The sequence below is a fragment of the Chelmon rostratus genome, chromosome 11 (assembly GCF_017976325.1).
Source record: "Chelmon rostratus isolate fCheRos1 chromosome 11, fCheRos1.pri, whole genome shotgun sequence".
Classification (NCBI taxonomy): Eukaryota; Metazoa; Chordata; class Actinopteri; order Chaetodontiformes; family Chaetodontidae; genus Chelmon; species Chelmon rostratus.
The window spans coordinates 8,394,264-8,417,908 of record NC_055668.1 but is presented as its reverse complement, the minus strand read 5'-3'; the positions used below and the strand labels follow the sequence as shown (position 1 = coordinate 8,417,908).

The following is a 23,645-nucleotide window of genomic DNA, read 5'->3' as shown; positions in this document are numbered from 1 at the left end:
ATTAGGGTCTTTCATTTCAGTTCATGTCTTAGAAATCTCCATGTCAAGCAGCCCGAGGCAGGCCGACCTCCTGTCTGAGAAGTCCTCTCCTTGTCAAATAAATGAAATTTAAAATGCCATTCCTGATTTATTTTTCAGAACTTGAAAAACCTGACATGAAAAATAATTAATGTTTAAAGGTAAATGTGACACAAATGAGGGTGAAGCAGTGTCAGGAAGGTGCATCATCTCCCTCTGCACCATCCTCCCCATCACCTTGCTGACTGTTGCAACCAGTCATTTTGATGCCTCTCAAGTGCATCACAGAATGAAAAGATACAAATGTAAGTATAGAGAGGTAAAGATAATGTAACAAGGGCTTGAAAAATGCTTCTTGTTTGATGTATGAGTTTACAGATGAAGCAGAGAGAAGCCTCTGCTGAAAGCCACCAGTGTTAATTATGCAGCATGCGGAAACACTGAGTTGTTTCATGAGCCATGAGTTGCTGTCCAGAGACATTAAGCACTTCTAATCTTTAATACTGGCCAGGTGACCTCACTCTACAGTACATGCGTGGCAATGGATGTCATCCCTTCTGTCACACAGCTCTCTTACCCCCCATAGTGTGGCCTAATGAAGTAAAGGCTGCGCTCTGCCTTGTTGAATTGAGCTCTACGCCACTGAGTCTTGTCCATCAGCCAGCCGAGCTGAATGAAAGGACCATTTGGATGCGTGGGAAGGAGGATGAAAAGACTCTGCTCTATGTGGGGTCTCTTCTCATTCATCCCCTCACTGCACAAACAAAGGAGCACTTTTGTACTTATACCAGGATGTGTTCAGGGTGTGTAAAAACATGCAAAAATAACGTGCATTTTTGACCTATATTCAATAGCCAAAATAACACTGGCATAGCCTATATGTGTTTTTTTATGCAGTTTAGACATGTCAAACTATATTTGTCACAATCAAATAGAACAATAAAGGTTTTTGTTATGGTTCTCTTTGCAAAAAAAGAAAAAACTAACGTGAAACATAAGTAATGTGAAAGTTTACAACAGTCACAGTGAATTTTAGACTTTTCAGTTATAACTTATAATATTATTTGCGTGACTTTAACAGAGCTGAAGGAGGAAGGCTAATATTCCTCTCCTCCTCCTCCTCCCGCACAGCTGCAGTAATGCTCCTGAGATAAAGCACTCAGCAGCGATGCAGCCCGCTGATGTGTCCGCTGCAATGCTCCCAGGCTGCCTGCTGTGGCTGTGAGGCGGTCTAAAAGAGTCTGGAGTCAAATTCCTGAACACGTAGGAGCTCCTCACGTTGCTCCGGCGCGACGCGCGACGCACGACGCGGGGGCGCAGCGAATAACGGATTACTGATCATCTGATCGATGACACACAGATTTAGACCGGCTGGTACTGCTGCCATTAGATCAAACCATTGGGTGTTTTTTTATTAGCGTTTTTTCCCCCCATCAGAAGCATGACATGAAGACCGTCTCCTCTCTCCGGACCGTCTGTTCATGCGCAACTGGAGCCACTTGTGTGCCACAGAGGAGAAATGTGACAAACTGGACCACAGGCATCAATTCTTGTGTCAGGAAATGTTTCTTCTGGACGAAGGAGTGCCTATAAAAAGCCGGTTTCAGTCTGAAGCGAGTTGGAAAAAAAAACAGCAGCCCGGGTTCACTTTTCCACAACGGAAATGAGATCAGCCTCATCGCCTGGCTCCACTTCTTCTAAAACATGGTCGATGTGACTCCATGTAGAGCCGGGATCTGACATTGTTTGACTCGTGGCAACTCACAGCTCGTTGCGAATGGAAAGATGTTTGCTGGACTGATGGGGCTGGAAAGTCACGGCAACTCTCTGCTTCACCACCGCGAAGCCATGGAAGGTAGAGATCCGTGTTTTTCTGGCTGTTTCTCACATTAACCAAACACCGACCAGCAGGTCCTCTGCGTAAAGAGCCGAAGAAAGAAAGAATCAGGAGCTTCAAATTACTTTAAAATAGTGTACACGGAAATAACGGGTCAGCCGCATGTGATGGGAATAAAGTGAAGAAAACAAAACACAGCAGCAGCGGTAGAGGGTCCTTCCATGAGAGTGTGCAGTGGGACCAGAGTGGGTCTAAATATTTACTCCTGTTAACAGTGCTGGTCCAGCTCATCCTAAGCAGGACCTTAAAGTCAGCCTGCTGCTGTGGAGACTGTGGAGGATGAGGAGGGTCTGTGTGTTTGTCAGTCCTGCGCTGCTGGGTCTGTTGTATTGGCTGTCTTTGCATCAGTCAGGTCACAGAGGTCAAAGGATCCCCCACCATGAGTGATGCTAGCTGATGAGTTGCAAATGACTAAACACCTCTAAATATGTAGACACTCCCCTGTACATTATGTATCCTGCATAACTGAGCTGCATGTTCTGCACACAGGCTTGTCTGATAGGACGCCAGTAATTACTTGTCTTCATTCAGGTCTGGGCAAACTTAAACTAACCATGTTACTGCCTTAACCTGTTTGATTCATTTTAAGTTTCAAGTCTTCCTCCATATGGGGAGGCATGGTACCTTTTTCTTTTCTTTTCCTTTTCCTTTTTTTAGAGCAAAATGTTCTTATCAGGTAATTAACCAGTGTTTTATGTCATGCTCGCCAGCTCTCACTGTAAACTAAGGCAGCTGGTAAGATTACTGTGATTTATTATCTAGACTAACAGCCTATTCAGCGTGTGAGACAATTGAGTGCGTGTCAAAGAAAGGACCTGCCTGAAGCATATTGTCGTGGGAGAAGTTTGTATTTTATTGCAGCTCTTTACATGTTTACACCTACACATTGTTAAGTAGATTCATCCATATATCTCATCATCAAAACTCAAAGTCAGAGACAGCATCAGGACAGTAGGGACAAGGCCGCCTCAAGTCACATTACTCATTTGGTACAAAAGAAGTCGAAGTCATAATATTTAGCTGAACAATGTTAGCATGTAGCTGCAGAAGGAACGGAAATAGTATTATAGCTTTTTTGTTTCTCACAATGTCAGTCTCTCCCTGCTGTATCTTCACTCAGCTCAACCATATTCAGCTGGTTTATGACCCTCATGTGACCATACAGGAAGTGTGGAGTTGATTTTCTTAGAAAAGTCTCAGCAGAGGAGAGATTCTATTCAGACTGATGACAGATAGCTAGATAGATAGCTAGATAGCTAGCTAGATAGATAGATAGATAGATAGATAGATACAGATTTAGGTCATTTGTCACCACCACTTTTTAAGACTCATTGCTGACTTTCACTTCCCTCTTCTGTTGCTGTGGCCGGTCACAAGTGATGAGGTGTTACACATCTGCCGAGCAGTGCTGCTTCTCAGGAGGCTGCTGACATGCAGATCTGCTGGTGTGTGTGTGTGTGTGTGTGTGTGTGTGTGTGTGTGAGGGTGCTGATATGTTCCTCAAACGTTTGTGTTTTTATGAGATCCTCCGCATTCCTCTGCTCTTTGGCTGAAGCACTTTCAGCAACCAATGGGACGCAGTGTTTAACCTAAGGGCTCTGAGGAGGGCCTCTTTAATCTCCAAAGGTAAATAATCTGGCCTCGTCTGGCTGAGACGCTCCTCAGACTTTGTGCAGACTTTCTTTAACGTAGCGACAAGTTGCAGTGGGAACGCTGCCTTTGCTGGGGCGGGATCATTTGGTCCTCGGTGTCGGACCACTTCAGCTCTCCGTAGGCTAAGTTGCTGTTTCTGCCGGAATTCCTGGCAAACTATTTTAGCACAAAGCCTGGCACACACACACAATGAGCCCTGAAGCATTTCCTTCCCTTTTACTGGGAAGAGCTGTCTTTGTGTAATCGAAGCACGGCGAGGATACCGTAACACTTTCTATCAACAAGTCCTTCCCCTTTCAGCTCCTGAGCTCTTTGACTCTCCCTTTTGACCACACCAGATGGTGGGTGGTGAGCGGCTGTATCTGGTGCCTATGGTCAGTGTTGGGTTTCTTAAATTGGTTATGGAACAGTGGCCACGTCGGCAGTGAAACGCTAATGGAGCTGTATGTAACATGAGCTTTAGCGTGGTGGTCCCAGTGGACAGAGGGCTCTCACTGAAGACCGTCCTCTGCTCCACATCCGCAGCCGGGGTACAATGGGAACACCCTTCTCAATACAAATCCCACCAAACATCCCAGCTCTCCCTTCAGTGGTGTTCTTCTGTGTCTCTTCCTCTCCGGTCACATGGGGTGGTTTTAGGAGTGACATCACTGGAGGTCACGGAGGAGGTTGAGCGGGGAGCTGTGGTTGCTTTGTAGTGGTCATGGTTCCTTACTTGATGTACAGCAGACACGGAATTAGCGTAAAATAACTCAAAAAATAATATTCAAGATGTGTGTGATTGTAACTAGCAGTCTAAAACTGCTTGTGTTTTTGTGTAACAGGGTTTTACAATGACACTAGTATGAATGCTCCCATTGTTTTGAGTACAAATGTCTATGTGTCAGTGTGTCTTGAGTGTGTGTGTGAGTGGGAAGAGTTGAGAGGCAGAAGTGAAAGAGAGCGGCGCAGCTGTACACAAAGGAGCTGTTGATTCCCCACATATCAGCCTGCCTCCCCCTCTCAGTCCTGCACAGTCTATGTATAAATCATGTGAAGCTGCAGCAGGTGCCCAGCTCTGGACGCTAACTGGTCTTTATCATCCTGCTCCCCTCTCAGACCAAATACTGTTCACGCTGATGTTTCATCATGCCTCGTTGCCTGGGTTACCCACATCTGTCTGCTGTGGCTGCTGTGGTACACACACACATGTTTTTGTACATCTTTACATTAGTTAATACTTATGCAAATGTATGATGTGCGTGCCTGCAAAGATATCGCCACCATTTGTTTAACATGTCGGAGCCCAGCTTGTCATTTTGCTGTCTAGCTTAAATTTTAACAGCCTCGCTAACATCAGAGCAGCTTTGTTTGTTTTTTTTATGCCAACATGAATCAGGTTCAGTCAGCTTTATTCCCCCGCCACCCCTGCGATGCCCCTAGGTCCCTAGCATGGCCCGATCCACAGCTGGAGATCCTCTGGGCTAAGCCAGCATGGCTGTGTTTTCAAAGATGAACATTCAAATGTAATTTGAGGGAATATTGTTCTTGTAGCCCCCCTCCACTGAGAGGCGTGTCTTAACTCAGAATGACTGTGTGGCTTTGGTATTTCCCAACAGCTGGAGCAGAACTCTGGGAACTGTCACACAGCTGCCCAAGTTGTTTTTCATCCAGTTAGCGATTCTAGCCTGAAGGTACTGGGTGAACGTCATTTGGGTTTTGGAGTATTAACAACATGGTGTTTTGCATTCCTGTCTAATTGGCACATTTAGCGTCACTTTTTCCTGATGTACGTGATTCCACAGCTAATCCTGTGAGGTCACTCTTTATCGTCCTCACGACCGTGTTGTCCAGCTTAACGATTAATCTCTGCATCGACAGGTGGCAGAGCGTCAGGGACAGCTGGCGGCTCTGGTCGTAAGAGGCTCCACCGAAGACCAGGGTACATGAGAGGAGAGCAGTCCAGACTACAGAGCACTACTCATGCGCAGGAGGAGGAGGAGGAGGAGGAGGAAGGGAGGACCACTTGCATTAGGAACGGAAAATCTGGGCGTCACACTGACATCACTGAGGCAACCAGTGCTCTGAGGACGAGTCTAACTGCTGCTGTCAAAGTGTCTTTAATAAATCAGCAACAGCCTGAGAAGCTCACATGTAAATCCTGGAAGAGTAACAGTTTTCTCTGTTCTGTTAACCATACTCTTCCTCCTGTGAACTGTGGCGCCATTAACGGTACGTCCAGCCCCCGGGGTCCGTCCTCTCTGCCACAGAATGAACCCAGTTTGAGTCCAAGCCCAGCCCTCCAGCGCTCACCACGGGACTCCTTTAACTCCAGTTTCAGTTTCATCCAACAGTCTCTCAACGCCAGTCAGAGGACAGACACAACCACTGCCACACCATCCCGAGAACCAGAACCACTGAATAAGTCAACTAAAGCACCTAGTTCACCTCAGGCAAAACCAGCAACCTTGTCCACTGAGCACAATGTCTCAAAGCAGTCAGCTCCCGTCCAATCACTGCCCTCCTCCGCCCCGGGCAGCCAGGCAGACAGAGAGGAGCTGTCGTTAGGCGGGAGGTTTTGGCGGGAGTGTCTTTGGGATGACAGGGAGGGTACGTCCGTCCTGCCCGACTGTGACCCTGCGGACATCGAGATCACCTCTTCACTGTCTGTGGACTCCGACACTGCCTCCGCCTCTTCGGTCACCTCCGGCTATGACAGCGCCACGCCAGCCTCCGACCAGGGCTGGGACAACCTGGTGAAGAAGTTCGAGGGTGTGCTGCAAGACTGCCTCCAAAACAACCGCACACACACTAAGGTGAGCATGACAGAGTCCTGATGCAGGGCTGTAGTCACAATCACCTCTGTTGAGTTTAAGTCAATTCCAAGACCCGGTACAGGGACGAGTCAAAACAGAGATAGCTTGACATTTTGGGAAACACTTTTTCAGCTTCCTGCCAAGTGTTAGATGAGAAGATTGACACCACTCTCATGTCTGTACGGTAAAGAGCCAAGAGCTGGTTAGCTTAGCTTAGCACAAGGAAGCAGGGGACACAGCTAGTCTGACTCTGTCCAAAGGTATTACAGTCTGCCTACTAGCCAGCTAATTAACTCTAAAGCTCAACCAACAATATATCTTGGTTGTTTGATCCGTACAAAACAGTATTACTGAAGTATGTAAAGTTGTTTTGTTTGTTTTCCAGGGGTGGTTATGTGCTGAAATAAACACAGTTTTCCCCTGTTTCCAGTCTTTGTGCTAAGCTAAGCTAGCAAGCTACTGGCTCTAGCTTATTGAGTCCACAGACATGAGGGCGATGTCGATCTTCTCATCTAACTCTTGGCAAGATAGCAGATAAGCGTATTTCCCAAAATGTTAAACTGTTTCTTTAAGACCAAGAGCAAAGTAGGAAAAAAATGTGCTTGTTTTTCTGAGGATAAACATGTAGCCTACTGAGCATCTAGAAGGCACACGTAGCTCTATCTGCTAACTGCTGTCTATCTGCAGCTCTACGCAATACTGTTTGCTTCCACATTCAACATCTTAATCACAAGCGTTTGTCAAAAATTAGATAGCAAAGAGTCAGTTTTACCTTCTCAGGTTGTTTATATTTCATGTTTTTCCAGCTAAGAAATAAAGAAGAAAGACCAGTTAAAACTCCCCAGATTTCCACAAGAAACACAGCAGAGATTGGAGAAATATTGGAATATTTGAATGCATGGAGTTCATGTACTAAACGGGGGAAAACTTCCAGGATGAGATACAGTCTGAGAAGAATGCTGAATAATGATAAAGAGCTCTCAACTAGCTGACCGCTGCCACATTTGACACAGTGGTCCTTGCACTCATGCCTTTTCTGTTCAGTTTGGCCTGTGGCGACAGTTTGAAGAGCGTTGCCCTCTGGACTGTTGGGTAATCTGTTCTGTCTTCTGTCTATTGCGTCTCCCTCTCAGATCGAGTCCATGATGTTGAAGCTGCAGAGACTCCAGCAGAAAGCCATTTTGGATGACGACTATGACGCAGGTGAATTAAGACTTTCACGTGAGCCGTTGCTGTGATAAGTAGGTCATTTCAGCTTCTGCTGACGACACACTGAAGTTGCGGATGGATTGTGGAGAGCTTACTGGGAACTAACTTGAATTTGTGACTCGTGCCATGCCTTTCTTTGATTTGCAAATCAATATTTTTGATGAAATAATTTTACTCCTGCTGAAGAACATGAGGACAGAGAACAGTGAAAATAGGCTGAGTGGACAGAAAGTTAAAGCAGCTTTACACAATCCAGCAGTCTGACTCTGTGTGTCACTGATATGTTCAGTTAGTATCAGGACATTTAGTTCAGACTCAGCTTTTTATTTATTGGGAAGTCACCCAGTTACCTTTATTGGATTTCTCACTAACTGAATTAGTTATGCATCAGACTGACATACTTGATAAAGCATCGGAGGGCAGAAGGCTTCACTCCAGTTAGAGCTGAACAAATGGTTTGTTGTTTACTGACTCTGACATACATCTCACATCCAACTTCCTGGTTTTTACTGCCCAGTGATTAATATAAAGGTTTCATATTTAACAATGTGGCCTATGCATGAAATGTCAGCTTCTTGGAAGATTAGTACAAGCACTATCATTGTTCTCTGGCTTTTAGGATTACGTTAGGTATTCGTTAGTGCTCACCACATCAGATCAGTCAACCAAGTGAAACTAAAACTGGACAGGGTGGAACTACCGGAAGCATCACAGAGAGTAGGTGAACCTGGGACTTCTGGGGCTTTGTGAACACCAGTTCATGTTTAATCACTCATCATCAAAGAACCAGTGAGTCCTCAAACCTAACAAATTTAATCTGTCTCCAGAAGACACTTCATTCATTTAACACCCAGTTTGACCTGAATACTTTTACTAGCTGGCCTGGGGAAAGTTTATTTTCAAAAGAGGACCGTGTTCTGACCCATTTCTTGGACCTTGTGACAGAAATAAATGCGAACATCTGCTGTCGCGTCTTGTAGACCTTGAACTATTTAAGCGGGGTGATTATTTGGGTCAGTGTGTCTTGTCAGAATTTCTGTTTGCCTTTTGATATTGGGCATCACAAACCTTTTTTCCAGCCCTGTTGACTTCTGGTTCTGTTTTTCTGTCAGCTGCATGCCTGAAAAGCTTAAGAGCAACTTTCCATGAAACGTAAAGGAGAGTTAAGACAGTTGATAAGATTTTCTTGCCGATGGACATCTGAATGTCTACCCTTTAAATCATTTTTGAATTTAACCATGAACCCAACAGGGAGGGTTGATTCAAAAAGCAACTTGTGTTTACAGGATCAAGAACTGAAGGATTCATTAGATTTCAGTGATTCTTGGAAACAGCAAGCTGCGAATTGATCAGGATTGACACACATTTACTCTCTTTAAGTGCCTTCTAGTCAAGGGGTAATTTGGTAATTGAATAAGGAGTAATGTATGGAGTCATGTTATTTCAGTCAATGTAGGCTGTGCAGAGTAGATGTTATGATTTATGAGAGTAATCTGCTTTCTGTACAGTCATATCACAACAGTACTTCCATGGAGATCCTACATGTCTACACTCACTTGAACCTTGTGGCTAATAAGTGAGTAACCTTTTAGCGTATGTCGCTGTGTGTTATTCAGTATGTGTGCTTGTGTTTTTAGCTGAGCGTTTTGGGAAGAAGCTGGAGGAGCTGTGCAGGGAGCGAGGCGCTCTGAAGCTGGGTTTACCCTCCAGACAGCCCAGCGTGGCTCTGTTCCTTGAGCGACTCAGGCAGGTGGTGCACAGCGCCCTCCAGAGGGCAGACTGCAGTCAGTGCAGGTCAGTCACACAACAGTTGGCAACAATGATCCCACGATGCTTTAGTGTACCCACAACGCACGCTGTCGTGCTAATTTCGGAGCTAAAAACTGAGTTAAGCTTTCAGATATGATCAAAATAGTGTCACAGAAATTAAAAAAACTATTGTTCTGACACACATAAGTTTTTGTTTACTGACACAAGAAAAATCATGTTTATTAATGTTCAGATTGATGTTAATTGCTGTGAAAAATAACATGAAATGTGATCAAATTCAAGAAAATATTTCCCTGTTTTGTATTAGATTTCATTTGATGACAGCGCTAGTTTTTTTTTTGTCATTTACAAACAGAAACAGAACTGGTTATTGGAATACATGATCATTAACAATCGCATAGCCCTGCTGGGTCTGCAGTATTGAATTTGACAAGCTGTTCAGCTCTTAGGGAAATTCGTACTTTCACAGCTTTATGTGGTGAAAATGAGGTTGCAAGCTTTGTCCTGTGATCATGATCATGCTTTCTTCCATTATGATGTTGTGAGGTTGGGAAAGGATGTCAGAAATAGCTCTTGTAACAGGAAGGAAATCAGGTTGGGCCTCTCTCTCCAGAGGGTATCCTGAACAAATGTAACCTAAAGCTCACACAGCTATGTGCTAATGAGTTCCTGGTTTTTCCATACATACCTCTATTTCGGAGTGACACTTTTTAAAACGATAAAAAACAGGAAATAACAAGGTTAAGGTCTAAACTTCCCAGTACACACCTGAAAGAAAGCAACAATACTGTGAAATGTGATCATGAACTACAAGAAAATTCAGTATTTAAGATGTCAAAGCATCACAGCTGAGGCTTTTCTAGTGACTGTTTTTTTTTTTTGTCACTGGTTGCAGGGAGGATGCAGAGCCTGATGCAGGGGAGCAGTGTGACTCATTGCAGGGTCCACCACATCGAAGAGATCATCTGATCCAGGAGAAACGGCTGGTTGAGGTAAATCCAGCTCACACTGCATCATCAAGGCTTACAGAGATCACTTCTGGCATGTTGTGTCACATTTGTGTCCCTGGCCTGACTGATGTGAGCACTACCATCGCATCTTCTTCCTCACTCCTGAAAAATGAACTAAATTTCTAAAACATCCGGAGCTTTAATAGTGAAATACATTATGTCATTGTTAACACTTACAATATGACACTCATATTACTACATATTGATACTGATAAATGCTAATACTTTATAGAAGGACATACAGTCGTGCACATATTTGCAGTTCTTTTTATAAGTTAATTACAGAAGTAATGAACTTTGGTTCTATTTCAGGTTATGTTCTTGTTTGGATAATTAAAGTGCTACTATTTCATCAAATGTAACAAAATTTATTCGGATCCCAATTTGCATCATCAAAATTGGTTATTTTTCCAATCACAACCACTATAAGAACACTGTCATGGCCGACACACATGGAGAACAGAACAATAACTGAAAGTGATGAGTAACACCTGAAAAATAAACCTAAGGGTCCTGAATGATCATAGAAACTCATGAAACCTGTGCAGGAGGAGATAGCAGAGCTGCAGCAGAGGCTGACGGAGCTGAAGGACCGCAGTCGGCGCCTGGAGCAGCAGATCCAGCGCGAGGAGCAGCAGGTGGAGGCTGAGGAGCTGGAGGGCTCCGTGCTGCGGAGCTGCACCGTGGCCCAGCTCTGCGACATGAGCCGAACCCTGCAGGACCTGGTCACCTCTGAAAACCGCGCTCAGATCTCCGTCTCTCCTCCACCCTCCACGCTCAGGTCAGCAACTCGTACACACAGGATGTTTTCCAGTTTCTTCTAACAGTCTGAGTAAAGGTTAAAAGGGCTGTTGTAGATTTGCATGTGCATGTATTTAACGACAAGCTGCAGATCTTCTCTGAATAATGATATAAAGGCTCATATATTTGATATAAATGCTTTATTCCCATATACTATTATTATTATTATTGTCTCATCTCACTATTAATGAAATATTAGGCTCCTTAAAAAAGCTTTTGGTCATGAGTGAATCAACCTCACTGTTCTCTGACACAGAATTTGATCGAGAGAAATGTACTCATGTCATGTTTATGTGATTAACATAAAGAGAGTCAATCCAGATGAGTAAATGAAAGCATCCGCTGCAGGTCTTTGGACATATTACTGCTGTCCAGAGGGCTTATGTGCTTCTGCTCAACTTAGTGTATCATACTTGAGAAAATATGCAAATGTATGTGGAGAATGTCAAATTGCACCTTGGAGTGTTCTGTGAAGAAACATTTTCACGCGTTATACATTTGCATCTTACACCTTATTGTGATGGTTCTCCCGATTCGTCACTGTCAGTGAGTCAAACTCTGATTGGTTGAGCCTTGTCGAACACCATAACTGTGAAAAGAATTTGCTGACTGGTCCGTCACATGCAGAAGTGATATGATTGGCTGAAGGTTACGCTTGTAGTATAATTTAGAACGAATACATTGATTATCATAACCATTCATGCTATTTTTGTATTCATATATATTATGTGCAGTATGGATCATATGAGACACACAAAAGTAGCCTCAAACATATGCTCATAGTGTAAGTCTGGGATGTTTTCACAGCTTGTAAATGACAGGAAACTTAAAAATCATGCCATGATATTTATGAAAGCGTCAACAGTGACAACAGAAAACAGACCAACACTCCGCTCTAGCTTTTCTTCTCTCACTGCATCCTCCACATCAGCCATGATGTCCACATTTGTTTGTTGTTTGTCCTCCTTTGACTGCAGGTGTTGCTCAGAAAAATATTAAAGAGCAGCAATCCGTTAACTACCAATTTTATGCAGAAAATAAGAAATGCAGTCATATGTATGATCAATTTTAATGACCAGTTCTTTAACTTGAATGTAGATGGAGATTTTACTGTACTCAGGACAGACTTATAAAGACAGGTAATGCACAAGTACAGAGAGGTCTTGAGAGGCCTGTGAATGAGAGACATACTAGAGAGCAATTTGATATTAATATTAGAATATAAAAAATACGGAAACATTTCTCTATCTTGCACCAGGTTAAAAATACTGTTGAAAATAAAGCATCCAAGGTCTAGGTATGATTGGACGAAAACTGTGTTGAAAAGAAATGTGTTTTTAGTGAGCATTTCTGTTGCTCTGTTTTTTTAAACACATGTACTACTCTGATCCATGTATTTAATGTAAAAAAAAAACAAAAACAAAAAACAGAAAAACTCATCATGCAGTGGATCGTTCCCCTCAGTTCCTGCAGTACTGTCAGTCACCAGGTGGGGCTGCTAGAGAGCTGTGAGTGGCAGTGACACTCCAACAGTCCACAGCCCACAAATGTTTTCCCTGTATCATGTCACGTAGTTTCTTATCAATAAATTAGCTCGTTTGGAAGAAGATGTGTCGGTGCAGATCCCCTGTTTCACTGAGTCTTTGCCTCCCAGCTTCATTCACCCTCTGACAAACAAAGTGGCGTTTTAAATAAATCAGCAGGGTCGTCTTATCTTGTGCCAAAAAACTACAACTGAGTCAAAATCTCACCATCGTGTTTCAACCCAATTAACATCTCTCATAACTGCATAGAGGCGCTTGACCACTGAGGAATACAAAAAATAGCTAAAACTGCACACATGTCTGAATTTCTTTGATGACATTTAGCTCTTGCGCCTGTAAAGTCTGAATGTACTTATTGTAAGTCACATTGCCGAATGAATGAAACGTAACGCAATCATTTCTAAGACTTTACGAGGAATGATTTATTTATTTTCAGGTTCAGAGAGGATGCATCGAGCAGCCACTTGATAACTACTTTTTCTTTATTCCCTGTGCCCTCAATCCTCTTCTCTCACACCTGCTTGAGCCTGCTTTGAATTTTAATGGTTTTTCTCAGATGCAAATGATTACTTTGCATCATATCCTCTGAAGTTAATAGCTTGCGAGGGAGCACTCAGGAAAGCCTCTCTGTCTTGCCACTCGTTAGAAAGACATGTAAATTGTACTTATCGCCTTCACGGTGGCGTGACCCACCATCACTGGCATAATTTGATATCTGACATATTCTCACCCCAACTGGAACGCATTTATACCCGCTGCTGATTGAAATTGCGACCTCAGATTGGATATTCAGCCGCACATCTCGGCTCTCTTTTCGAATAACATAGGACACTTCTTTCGTATCTCAAGGTTTCCTTAGGGGTACTGGATTAAAGAAATCTATCCGGAGTAGCTGCATCCCTGAAAAGAAGGGTGCTGTAACACCGATGTTCAGAGAAAACATTTTAGTCTGGCTCACCCTGAACATCAGCTTGAATAGCATGAAAAGGGCATTCTGATTTTTGTGATATGAGACGATTGGGGCTCTCTCAAGGTGACTGTGTTGTTGATAATGGATTTCATGCTCCTTTTTTTCATCTATTAATTGATTCATAACACAAAATACTGTGACCTTAACGCTTTGTCCTGTTTGCACGTTTACATACAGTGCATAGCATTCCTAATATGATGTTTACCCTTCATATCTGAGATGCTAATTTATCCCATTGAAACTAACGGGCCAGTCAATGAAAACGTGTGAATGAATTGTGTTTTTTTATCCTGAAATTTGCTTTACAGGTTGCCATCACTGCCTACCGCCACGTATGTGACGGGTTAATTTGATTTGACTAAAGCTGTGACTAAGAAACAAATCATCTCACAGCACAGTTCAGCTCAGCTGCCTTCCCCAGATTTTTATCCACAGCTAAATCATTTTAATTAGAGCTTTTGGAAACAGCACTATCTCAGTTCCTTCGATGATATTTCGCAGTTAGAAATTAAAAGTGACAGGCAAGGTTATTACCCTGAAGAAGAGATCCAGACTAGAACAGTTACCGGGGAATGAACAACGGGCAGGACATCTCAGGGCTTAACGCAGCTGCAGGGAGGAGTAGTTCGGCATTTTGGGAAACAAGATCATTCACTTTCCTGCTGAGAGTCAGATGAGAACATCAATACCACTTTCATATCTCTCCGTTCAATACAAAACACCAGCCAGCCACCGGTAGGAAATCACTACACCCAGCCAAGAAATAGTCTGGCACATAACCTCCCAAAAACGCCAAACTGTCGTCACACTTCAGGCTTTGCATGGATTAAACAGTTGTGTTAATTAGTGAGCTTTTGGGGTGCTGGTAGACTGATTCTGCTGCCTTTGGACAGAGCCAGGCTAGTTGTTTCCAACTGTTTCCAGTCTTTATGCTAAGCTAAGCTGATTGGCTGCTGCTTTGATCTTCATATAGAACAGACAGTTATAAAAACAGTCTCAAGCTTTTCATCTAACGCATGAAAGTGATTTCCCAAAGAAATTAATTACTCTCTTAATCGATTAGTTGATCTTCAGAAAATATAGCTGCAGCAATTTTGTTAATCGATTGAACGTTTGTAATCAAATAAGCAAAAATGCCTAAAAGCTAGTTAGTTTTGGTTGCAAATGGGAAATTTGAAGCATGAATCTTCAAACTACAGACCCTATACTTTCATGTTTACACACAATATCTGTCTTAATCTACCTTTTACATCCTTCTCGACAGTATGTAAAGCTATTCTGCTTGAAGTTTATGTCCACTGCAAATGAAAAGATGTAGACTCATCAGTGAATAATTGGTGCCTACTCTTTTGCTTTTATGCATTGGACAAGATGTTTTGAGTGTATTAAAAAATCACTAACTCTCTTAGTAGTTGGTTAACCACTCTGTTCATCAGCCAGATAACTGCTGTACTTCCTCTCATCTTCCCTCTGACATCTATTGATTTCACTTGAAGCCCCCAAATGAAAGAAATTACTTTTTGTACTGCACCGTAACATTTTTATTCCCTTTTTGCAGACTACAGGAGCAGGAGCAGGCACTGAATCTGTCCATCAAGGAGGCGACTGCTAAAGTAAGACACTGCTCCTCTGACCCGATTTAGTCCATTTCAGCTCAGCCCCCCCCCAGCATGCCAGCAGTGACTGAATGTGCATGATCTAATGAGTAGCAAGTCAAAATAGAAAGTATGTGCTGTGTGCCAGGGCCTGTGTGTTAAATATTCATGCTATGTCAGTGTCTGTACTTGTGCTTATTTCTATTTGACAAAGCAGTGAACTCTCCATAGTTCAGTCGAGTCATGTTGAAGACGTTTCTCCTTCAAAACCTTCAGAAAAACACAGCTATGTGATTTTCTGTGTATTTCTGATGAGAAATAACCAACTACAGTAGTCATGTTATGAATTTGCGGATTGTAGGAGCCTTTTTTTTTACTGGCAGTGAAATTCATGGGTGTATGTGTACTATGTGAAATACCTGTTGAGCTAGCATGGCTTTGGTGAGTTTTTTTATGCGTGTCACTGGTGTATTCCTGTGCGTGAAAGGCTTTGCATGCTTCCCTCTGTATGCGCTGTCTCTCTGGAGTTTCCCCTTGCTTCTCGGGGGTTTGCTTTTCGCTCTCACTGATCTCTGTACATGGATCTCTGCAGCTGGAAAAAGCCAGAAGCATCAGAAATCTGTAAGAAGTGGTGGTTTGAGGATAGAGTGAGAGAGGCACCGCAGGGGACAGAGGGCCTCGGAAAAGACCTCTGTACTGCTACTGTGTCCTTTAGAAACCCATCATCAAATGGTTGGTTGACGCTGCAACTGCACCTCAAAGGAATGTATAGGCTTTCCACAAAGAGGCACTTTTAGCACAATCACAAGATTGTCCATTGTTGAGTTTAAATGAAGGTTTTTTCTTCCTATGTGAGATATTCACAATGTGGAAAATGGCTCACCTGCTGTGACAAAATGATTGCTGGTGTGAAAGTAACTTTCGCTTTCTCTATTGACTTTTTCAAAATTGACAAATAGCCTGATGGTTTGAAATTAAATCACCAATGTCAGAATTTCTACAGTTTTTGAAAAGCTGCGGAGCAGTTTCCAGTTCATGTAACGCGTGAAATAATATTATGCAAGCCTGTTTGAAAAAACAGGGTTTTTTTTATATTTCTGTTGGAAGAAAACTCCCTGGAGATGTTCTGCCTCAGAAATACCAACCTATTTGACAGCCCTTTCAAAGTGTTGCACAAAACTGTGTCAGATTCAAGAAGAAAATGCGTCAGAAAATCCGGCTCCACATCCCTTTGAGTGGTGAAAATAGTTCCTCAAAAGGAGGAAGCGCATCATGGGGATTGTATGTGGCTGTAACTCAAAGTGAATACATTGGAAAGAACAGAGGTTTAAAGGGCAGAGCGAGGGCAGATGGGGGCCAGTGAGGCTGTATCTGAAGCCATCAATCCCTCTGTGAATACTGCAGAGCTGAGGTGCTGCATCCCCATCAGGCCTGTGACATTCAGGGTCTTTTTCCTCTCTGACATTCTAATGGCATCTTTTATGGAGATTTCACATTTCCCTGTCCGTCCACGTGAAAGGAGATGCACTCTCTTTCTTTCTAAAGGTTACAGACGAGGTAACACATCGGCGTTGATGCTCTGCTGTGTATTCAAAGCAGGGCGAACACAGAAGGACGGAAATGAATCTGTAAGGTCTTGTAAGAATGAGTGTCAAAAAGAAAATGAAAGCGGAATTGGAAATGAGCTATGCATCCTGTGGGATCCATGTGTCTGCAAAGGTTTTGTTAGTTACCACCCTCCCCCCCTCTCTCCTCTGCTTCTTCTTCTTTTCCCCAGGTGGTCATGAGTCAGAGGCTGGGCAGCAGCCTGAGGAGGAAAGTCAGCGAGACTGAAACTCAGCTTTTGGCGCTGCATGAAGCCAAGCTGGCGGCCATCTCAGGTAAACCTCCACTCAGCCACACCCCGTTGCAACCCTTCCTTCATTTCACATCTTTTATTTACCTCATTTACCTGAATCGCCCGCCATTAGCCTCACGTAATTACGCTATTAATGATCGAGGCGCTCATTAATGGCCGGTGTAAGCTTAATGTCTTCCTGTGGCGCAGGTAATGACTTCAGCAGTGCCAAGGAGCTGAAGGCTGAGATGAAGGCGGTGTACCTGGAGCGGGACCGGCTGGAGGCTCTGGCCAAGAGGCTGCACAGCCTCAGCTCGGGGAGCAGCCAGGAGCTGACAAGGATGAAGGAGCAGCGGCAGCAGCTCAGGCAGGAGCTGGAGCTGAAGGAGGCTCAGCACGGTGAGTCACTGAGGCCAAGTTAACATCAAGTTAACATAACTGCTTTCATCCCAAAGGAGAAGCTGGGCTGCTGTGGGCAACACTAAAAACAACAAATCATCCTCATTACTGTAATAAAGACTTTCTAAGGGCAAGAAATGATTCTCACTAATGGCTACCGACAGCTTTACAGATGTTTTGTGTTAAATTTACGTAACTTAATGGAATAGTTTGACATTTTGGGAAATGCGCTTGCAGTCTTGCTTAGAGTTAGAGGAGAAGATTGATACACTCTCATATCTGTACGTCTGTACATGTAGCTACCACTAGCAGCCAGTTAGCTTAGCTATATAAAAACTCGAAACAAGGGGGAACAGCTAGCCTGGTGTTGTCCAAAGGTAACAAAATCTGCCTTGCGACACCTCTAAAGCTCACAGATTAACACGTTAAGTCATGTTTGTTTGATATTTACAAAAACTAATAAGTTTACAATGACAGTTTGTGGTTTTATGGGGTGTTACGTGCCATTATTCTTTGGCCTGGTGCAGTGATTTCCTGGAGGCAACCAGCTGAGACTTCAGGAGGCTGCTGCTCCTGGCCAAGAAATAGTCCAGTACAAAAAACTACAACACTTTAGTGTTTTTTAGATCTATTTACATGATCCGATTTACAGATCATTGCTGTTTTAACAAATGGAATTGAGATAATAACTCTTCTCAGCATATTAACCACAGTTTATCCCTTTCCCAGACCTAAATTTAATACAAATTTGGAAAACAAACATGACAAGTTATAGCTGGGTTTCTTCAGTTTTGCCTATCAGGGACCTGACAACATAGCAGTAATGGAGGCAGAACTGACTGGTGTGCTGTTGTGTATTTCACCTGCCCACAAACTGTAGATACACCTAACTCTCTAGGCATTTATGGGGTTTGAGAGTTAGTTGACAAAACTTATCTTTGTCCGTTTGAACCTGCATTAACTGATTTTTTTGTCCACTTTTTGTCCCACGGGAAGTGGAAACAAACACTGACAAATGCACCCTTTAAGTTGACACAGCGATGGCGGTGTTAACAAACAGCATATTTAAACATCCAGCTATTACAAAGTAATGTTAAAATTCGTTTGAAGTTGCGTTTCTGATCTCCTGGCGAATCTAAGCCCAGTATTCACTCTACTTTTCACAGTTTTTTTGTCTCCTGAGTGGAGTTCAAGAGCTAGTAGCTACTGTGCAGCTGTATCAGCAACTCCCTGTGGGTTCATCACTACATGCGACCCCGATCACATTACACACAGTCATCTATGCCATAAATAAATATAAACATATTGGTTATAGCAGCTTGAAATAACAGTATAAAAGATATTTGATTAAATAAATGCACCACTAGCTGAAAGGACACTTACCTGCCCGCTGAGACAAGAAAACGTTTGTTGTATTTTTGAAAGCTACCTCTCTCTCTCCCTCTCTCTTTGAATACACCTTTTAAATATCAATTCAAATGTGAAGCATGAGAGCGCTTTGAAAGTGAAGTCCTCTCTTGATGTTGTTTCACACTGGGAGGACATCAATGGACGATGACTTTTCCCCCAAATGAAGGAGAAGTGATCTGCTGTCAGTGGGGACTTGGCATCAAATGAGTTACCAGCGGGATTGGCAGTTGTTAAGAGGAGGGTGAGGGGTGATTTGGGGGGGTGCGGAGGGGAAATGAGCTTTAGATTGTGTGAAGTAGCCAATTACCTCCAAGCCACTCAGTGCAGACATGATGTATCAACGCTCGCACTCTCCAACTGGAGGAGATCTGAATGCTGCTTAAAGAAGGGGCTTTTTTTTGGGGAGGGGGGGGTAGATTGGTTTGGCCTCCTGGCACCGGCAGGAAGATAAATGGATTTTGACGGTACAACCTGCAGTGCTACCCTCTCTAGTCCATCAGTCACCGGGAGATTTCTAAAAAAGGTCACTTCACTCTCTGAGGCGCTGAGACGGCAGCGCAGAATGGGAGGGAAGTGACGAGGTCAGGGCAGGTTAGCGAAAGACCAGAGACTGGAGCTCTGGATCGGGCACCTGCTGCAACACCGAGCTGTGCAATCAGCCGTCTAACATACGCTGTGATGTAAATCATTAAGGCCTGTGGCTGCAGTGTCACCGTCAGTGTCAACCCATTGTCTCGTCTCGAATGCACCCTCTGTTGTCACTAGGGGGCACCCTTTCGTTGTTGCAGTCAGGCTTAGATGCACAGAGTTTTTATTGGGTATAAGGTAATGCATGGACTTGGTATTTTTGTTCATATAAGGACCATGATTTTGTATTACTGTAGTGGAAGCAAAGTCCTTTTGCTTGCAGAAGCAATTATGCTTCTTTTCCTTTCACCAATGGGCATGAAACTCAGTCATCTGCCTGATTTTTGTCGCTAAAATACAGTCCTGAACACCTTGACTTGCTGAACAGCCAGGGATAGCATCAATCTCCCCCCTGACAACCACCAAAGACACGTTCAAGTTCACCTCCGTATCCTAAAAACGCTGCGCGCCTCACACAGAATCCTGCAGCTCTCAGAGACACCGAGGCTGGGAAACCAGTGACACACAGCTGCTCGGGCTGAACAAAGGAACGGGAATCAGGTGAGTAACACGTCATGAATGTGGGAAGAGACGTCGAGTTAATGATTGGTTGTGCGGCTCGCTCAAATGCTCAAGTGGGCGCGCACAGTATGGCAGCAGGCGCAATTTCACAATGTGTTGCTGACACCAAGCAAGGGGCTCATTAAACTGTCATCCTATTTGGTAATAAGGGGCTGGCACACGCTAGCTGGAAACTGATAGCCCACAAACAGCACATTACCATTTCTTTAGCTGGAGGGGATTAGAGATTACAGTCTACTTCAAAGTCAAGATGGCCATCCTTTTGGTTTGTGAGGCATTTCAGGCACATGATAATGTCACTAGTGTCATCTCATAACAAGAAAACCGCACACCTGCTCTTAAAAAAGACCTATTGTTATGGCATGAGCTCGAAAGCAGAGTATAGTTGAGCACAGCTGACACCTTGAGAAAATCCATACACGTACGTTCTCGTAAACTACACAGGTTCAGCTTGTTGAGCATCTCCGCCCAGCCTACATTGTGGTGTTGGGGGGTTTTGGCCTGGGAGCCATTAAGTCTCTAATTGCTATTGGCACGAGTGCTGATGAATACCAAACCCATTATAGCCGGGGGTTTGATTCCCTGCTGAGAGCATAATTTTGTCCCCAAGAGAGATCTGGAGTGATACTAAATTTACAAATAAATAATTGAAGAGCTGAATAACATGAGTAAATGACCCCCAGGAGTGAGGACATTCAAATGGGGAGGCAGTGTCAGTGTGTGTTCCTCTTGATTTATCAAAGGATTCTGGTGGTGCTTATTTAATGCTGTTGTTAATATGCAGGCGGTATGTTCGCTGCAGTCAGGTAATTTGGCGGTCTGTGTTAACAGTAGGTTGTCCTCTCCACGTGACTCCACTGGAACATTTACAGTAATTCTTGTTTTCTTGTCTTTCTTGCGGGATCTCCACCATCGATTCTTTCTTCATGCAGCCGCCACTCCAGTGTCAGCTTTTCCTTGGCAGGATCTGGGAGCACGTCCAGGCCAAGTGTGCATACCAGCCCAGCAGCTGAATGTACATCAAAAATACTGTCACTCTGTTATTAAACAAATGCAATTTCCTCATAATGGAGTGCCAATACTAAGGGCCAGGGCATATATGATTTATTCATGACTCTGCCTCTTTCAGGGTGCTTCTGAGAACATGATGGAACGTTTGACAGCTCTTCTCCTAAAGAGCGTCTGAATGATTGAGAGCGGTGTAGTGGTTAAGTGGGCCCGAGAGAATGTTTCCTGGTTTTTGTCTCTGAACTTTTGGCAGTCTTCATTTTTCCTGTGATTCAGTAGAGGCATGTCGTTCCATTGTGAGTTTGTCAGGAGTATTATAGCGTCCATACCCATAAGAATTACTGCAAAAACAAAGGGAAGCTGATTGAGGTACCACTACAATAGCTCCCGCCACCGCATCAATCGGTGTCTTTTCTCGAAATCTATCATCGAATGGAGATTGAGTTTCATTGCGTTGGTTGTGTCAACTCGAGATGCACAGCAAACCAAGTGAAACTCAGAAATGTTGTTACAGCTGTTTGTTTTTGGCCATGCAAGCAGCATAACTCTGGGGATGGTCTGTGAGTCCACCACAAGGGTCCAGACTGAATACCTGAACAACTACTAGATGGATTACCAATTGACTTTCCATTTAGTGTCATCACCTGTAGTCCAAAACTTTGGTTTAGGACTAAATATCTGCAAAACTAATGACCTTTACCATCAGCCTCAGCAGTACTTTGTGTTTAGTGCTAATTAGCAAATGTTACAAGAAGTAATACAAATTAACAAACCAGTTTGGCTCAGGCAGGAAAGAAAAACAGGACAAGGGAACAAACAGATGACCTGACATCTGAAAGAAGGAAGACCAGCGAGGGACAGGTGAAACTGATCCGCAATCACAAGGGCGGGAAAGAGACAAAGGCAGGAAGTAAAACAAAACACATGAGGAGAAACTCTTTCAACATAAAACTGGAAAAAAACTGAAACCCAAAACCATGATAAAACTAAACTGGTAAACATTAAGTGTAATGGTTACCATAATGCTCATAATGCATAACAGTGGAATGCTACAAATGTCATGGTGAGCAAATCAGGAAAATTATATTACATCGCAGCCCAGAGCAAAATAAGTTTAGAGTCTCCACTAACAAAAATGTGAGCATGTCTAACATTTCAGTCTGAGTAATTCAGCACCCAGACCTGAAATACAGTTACACGGTTGTATATGTGTGTGTGTGTGTGTGTGTGTGTGTGTGTGTGTGTATCTACTCAAGCACACATTTTGTACACACAGCCACTTTTTTGTCTAATGATTCCTTTTGTTGTGCATTCGTGCATATCCCCACAATATGTTACACCGTGCCAGCTGCAATCTGTGCACTGCTATGCTTGGTGATCCCACAGCCTTAAAGCATCATGGGTTATTGAGTGTCTGTCTGAGATATCAGCCTGTCCCTCTTCCTTCATTAGCTATGCTGCTGGGCTGCTGTTCAGTTCACATACGCTGATACGACGTGAGCGTCTACATATGCTGACTGTTTGTGTTACCTGCAGTGTTGTTGCACTCAAACAGCCCGAGCGAGCTTAAACACATTAATCACAGTCGGCGCCTCACACTCGATTACAAAGACACACAATTTCTCTTCTGCCTTATTATGTGCATGCTTTTACAACACGCACATCGGTGGTGCAGCATTAGCACGGAGCCGCCTCTAATTTGTTCGACAACACGGAGGCCTCACAGATGTTGGGTGCTTTTATAGTTACAAGGCAATGGAGAAATGACTGCATTATTCACTTTCAATTAGAGAGCTGCTCAAATGCTCATAACACCTCGCCATCGTTAACTTCTGCAGGCTCGTTAAAGCCCGTAACTTCATCATTGGGAACTGTGCATCACTGTGTGAAATGTCTGCCGTGTCTGTCTACACCACTGACTCTAATCATCAGATTCATCATTTTTAGCAAATTAACATTTATTTAACTGAAGTGATTATTTCTTCATTAAACTCATGAATGAGTATTTTGGCCTATATGAGGCAAATGGCCTCTTTGGGACATCCAGTGACACATTCTCATCCTCTTTCAAGGGGGTCTCAGTTCAGTTTGTATTATGAATGAGTGGCCTCTTCGATTTTGGCCGGGGCCCTTGGCAGCAATCAGTGATCTTTAGCGCCCGCTGAGATCACTGGTGTGACGGGAGGCTAAGCTCATGAATTTTCCAATGCCGGCTCTGTGAACGCCTTTGTGAGGTTCCTTCAACATCAAATTTGCTGCCGCATGTATCAGGGACTAACAGAATGGCTCTCTTCTTTATGGGCTTTTTAGTGGCGATTTTATTCGCATGGCCTGCCAATGACAGCAGCCCCCCGCAGACTGACAGGAAGTGGTAATATCACCCGGTGCTCTAGTTCCACTCAGCGCAGGAGGAGGCTCTGCTGCTTGATGTCTTGTCCCATTCTATAAAGAGAAGATTATTTTCATCTGTCACGCCCGAAAAGGCTCACTAGTTTTGCCACCGGTTGGCATGGCGACAGG

At 43.6% G+C, this 23,645-nt stretch overlaps 1 protein-coding gene across 1 annotated transcript in view; it reads left to right on the top strand.

Moving 5' to 3' along the window:
- Positions 1-1,334: 1,334 nt before the first annotated feature.
- The window catches only part of disc1 (DISC1 scaffold protein), a 42,843-nt gene continuing 20,532 nt past the window's right edge, over positions 1,335-23,645 (top strand). Inside the window, exons 1-9 of the mRNA XM_041947537.1 lie at positions 1,335-1,873; positions 5,429-6,363; positions 7,497-7,566; positions 9,210-9,366; positions 10,238-10,334; positions 10,901-11,133; positions 15,226-15,280; positions 17,040-17,142; positions 17,310-17,498. Of these exons, the coding sequence (XP_041803471.1) occupies positions 1,804-1,873; positions 5,429-6,363; positions 7,497-7,566; positions 9,210-9,366; positions 10,238-10,334; positions 10,901-11,133; positions 15,226-15,280; positions 17,040-17,142; positions 17,310-17,498 (1,909 nt within the window). The 5' untranslated portion in view covers positions 1,335-1,803. The remainder of the gene's footprint in view (positions 1,874-5,428; positions 6,364-7,496; positions 7,567-9,209; positions 9,367-10,237; positions 10,335-10,900; positions 11,134-15,225; positions 15,281-17,039; positions 17,143-17,309; positions 17,499-23,645) is intronic.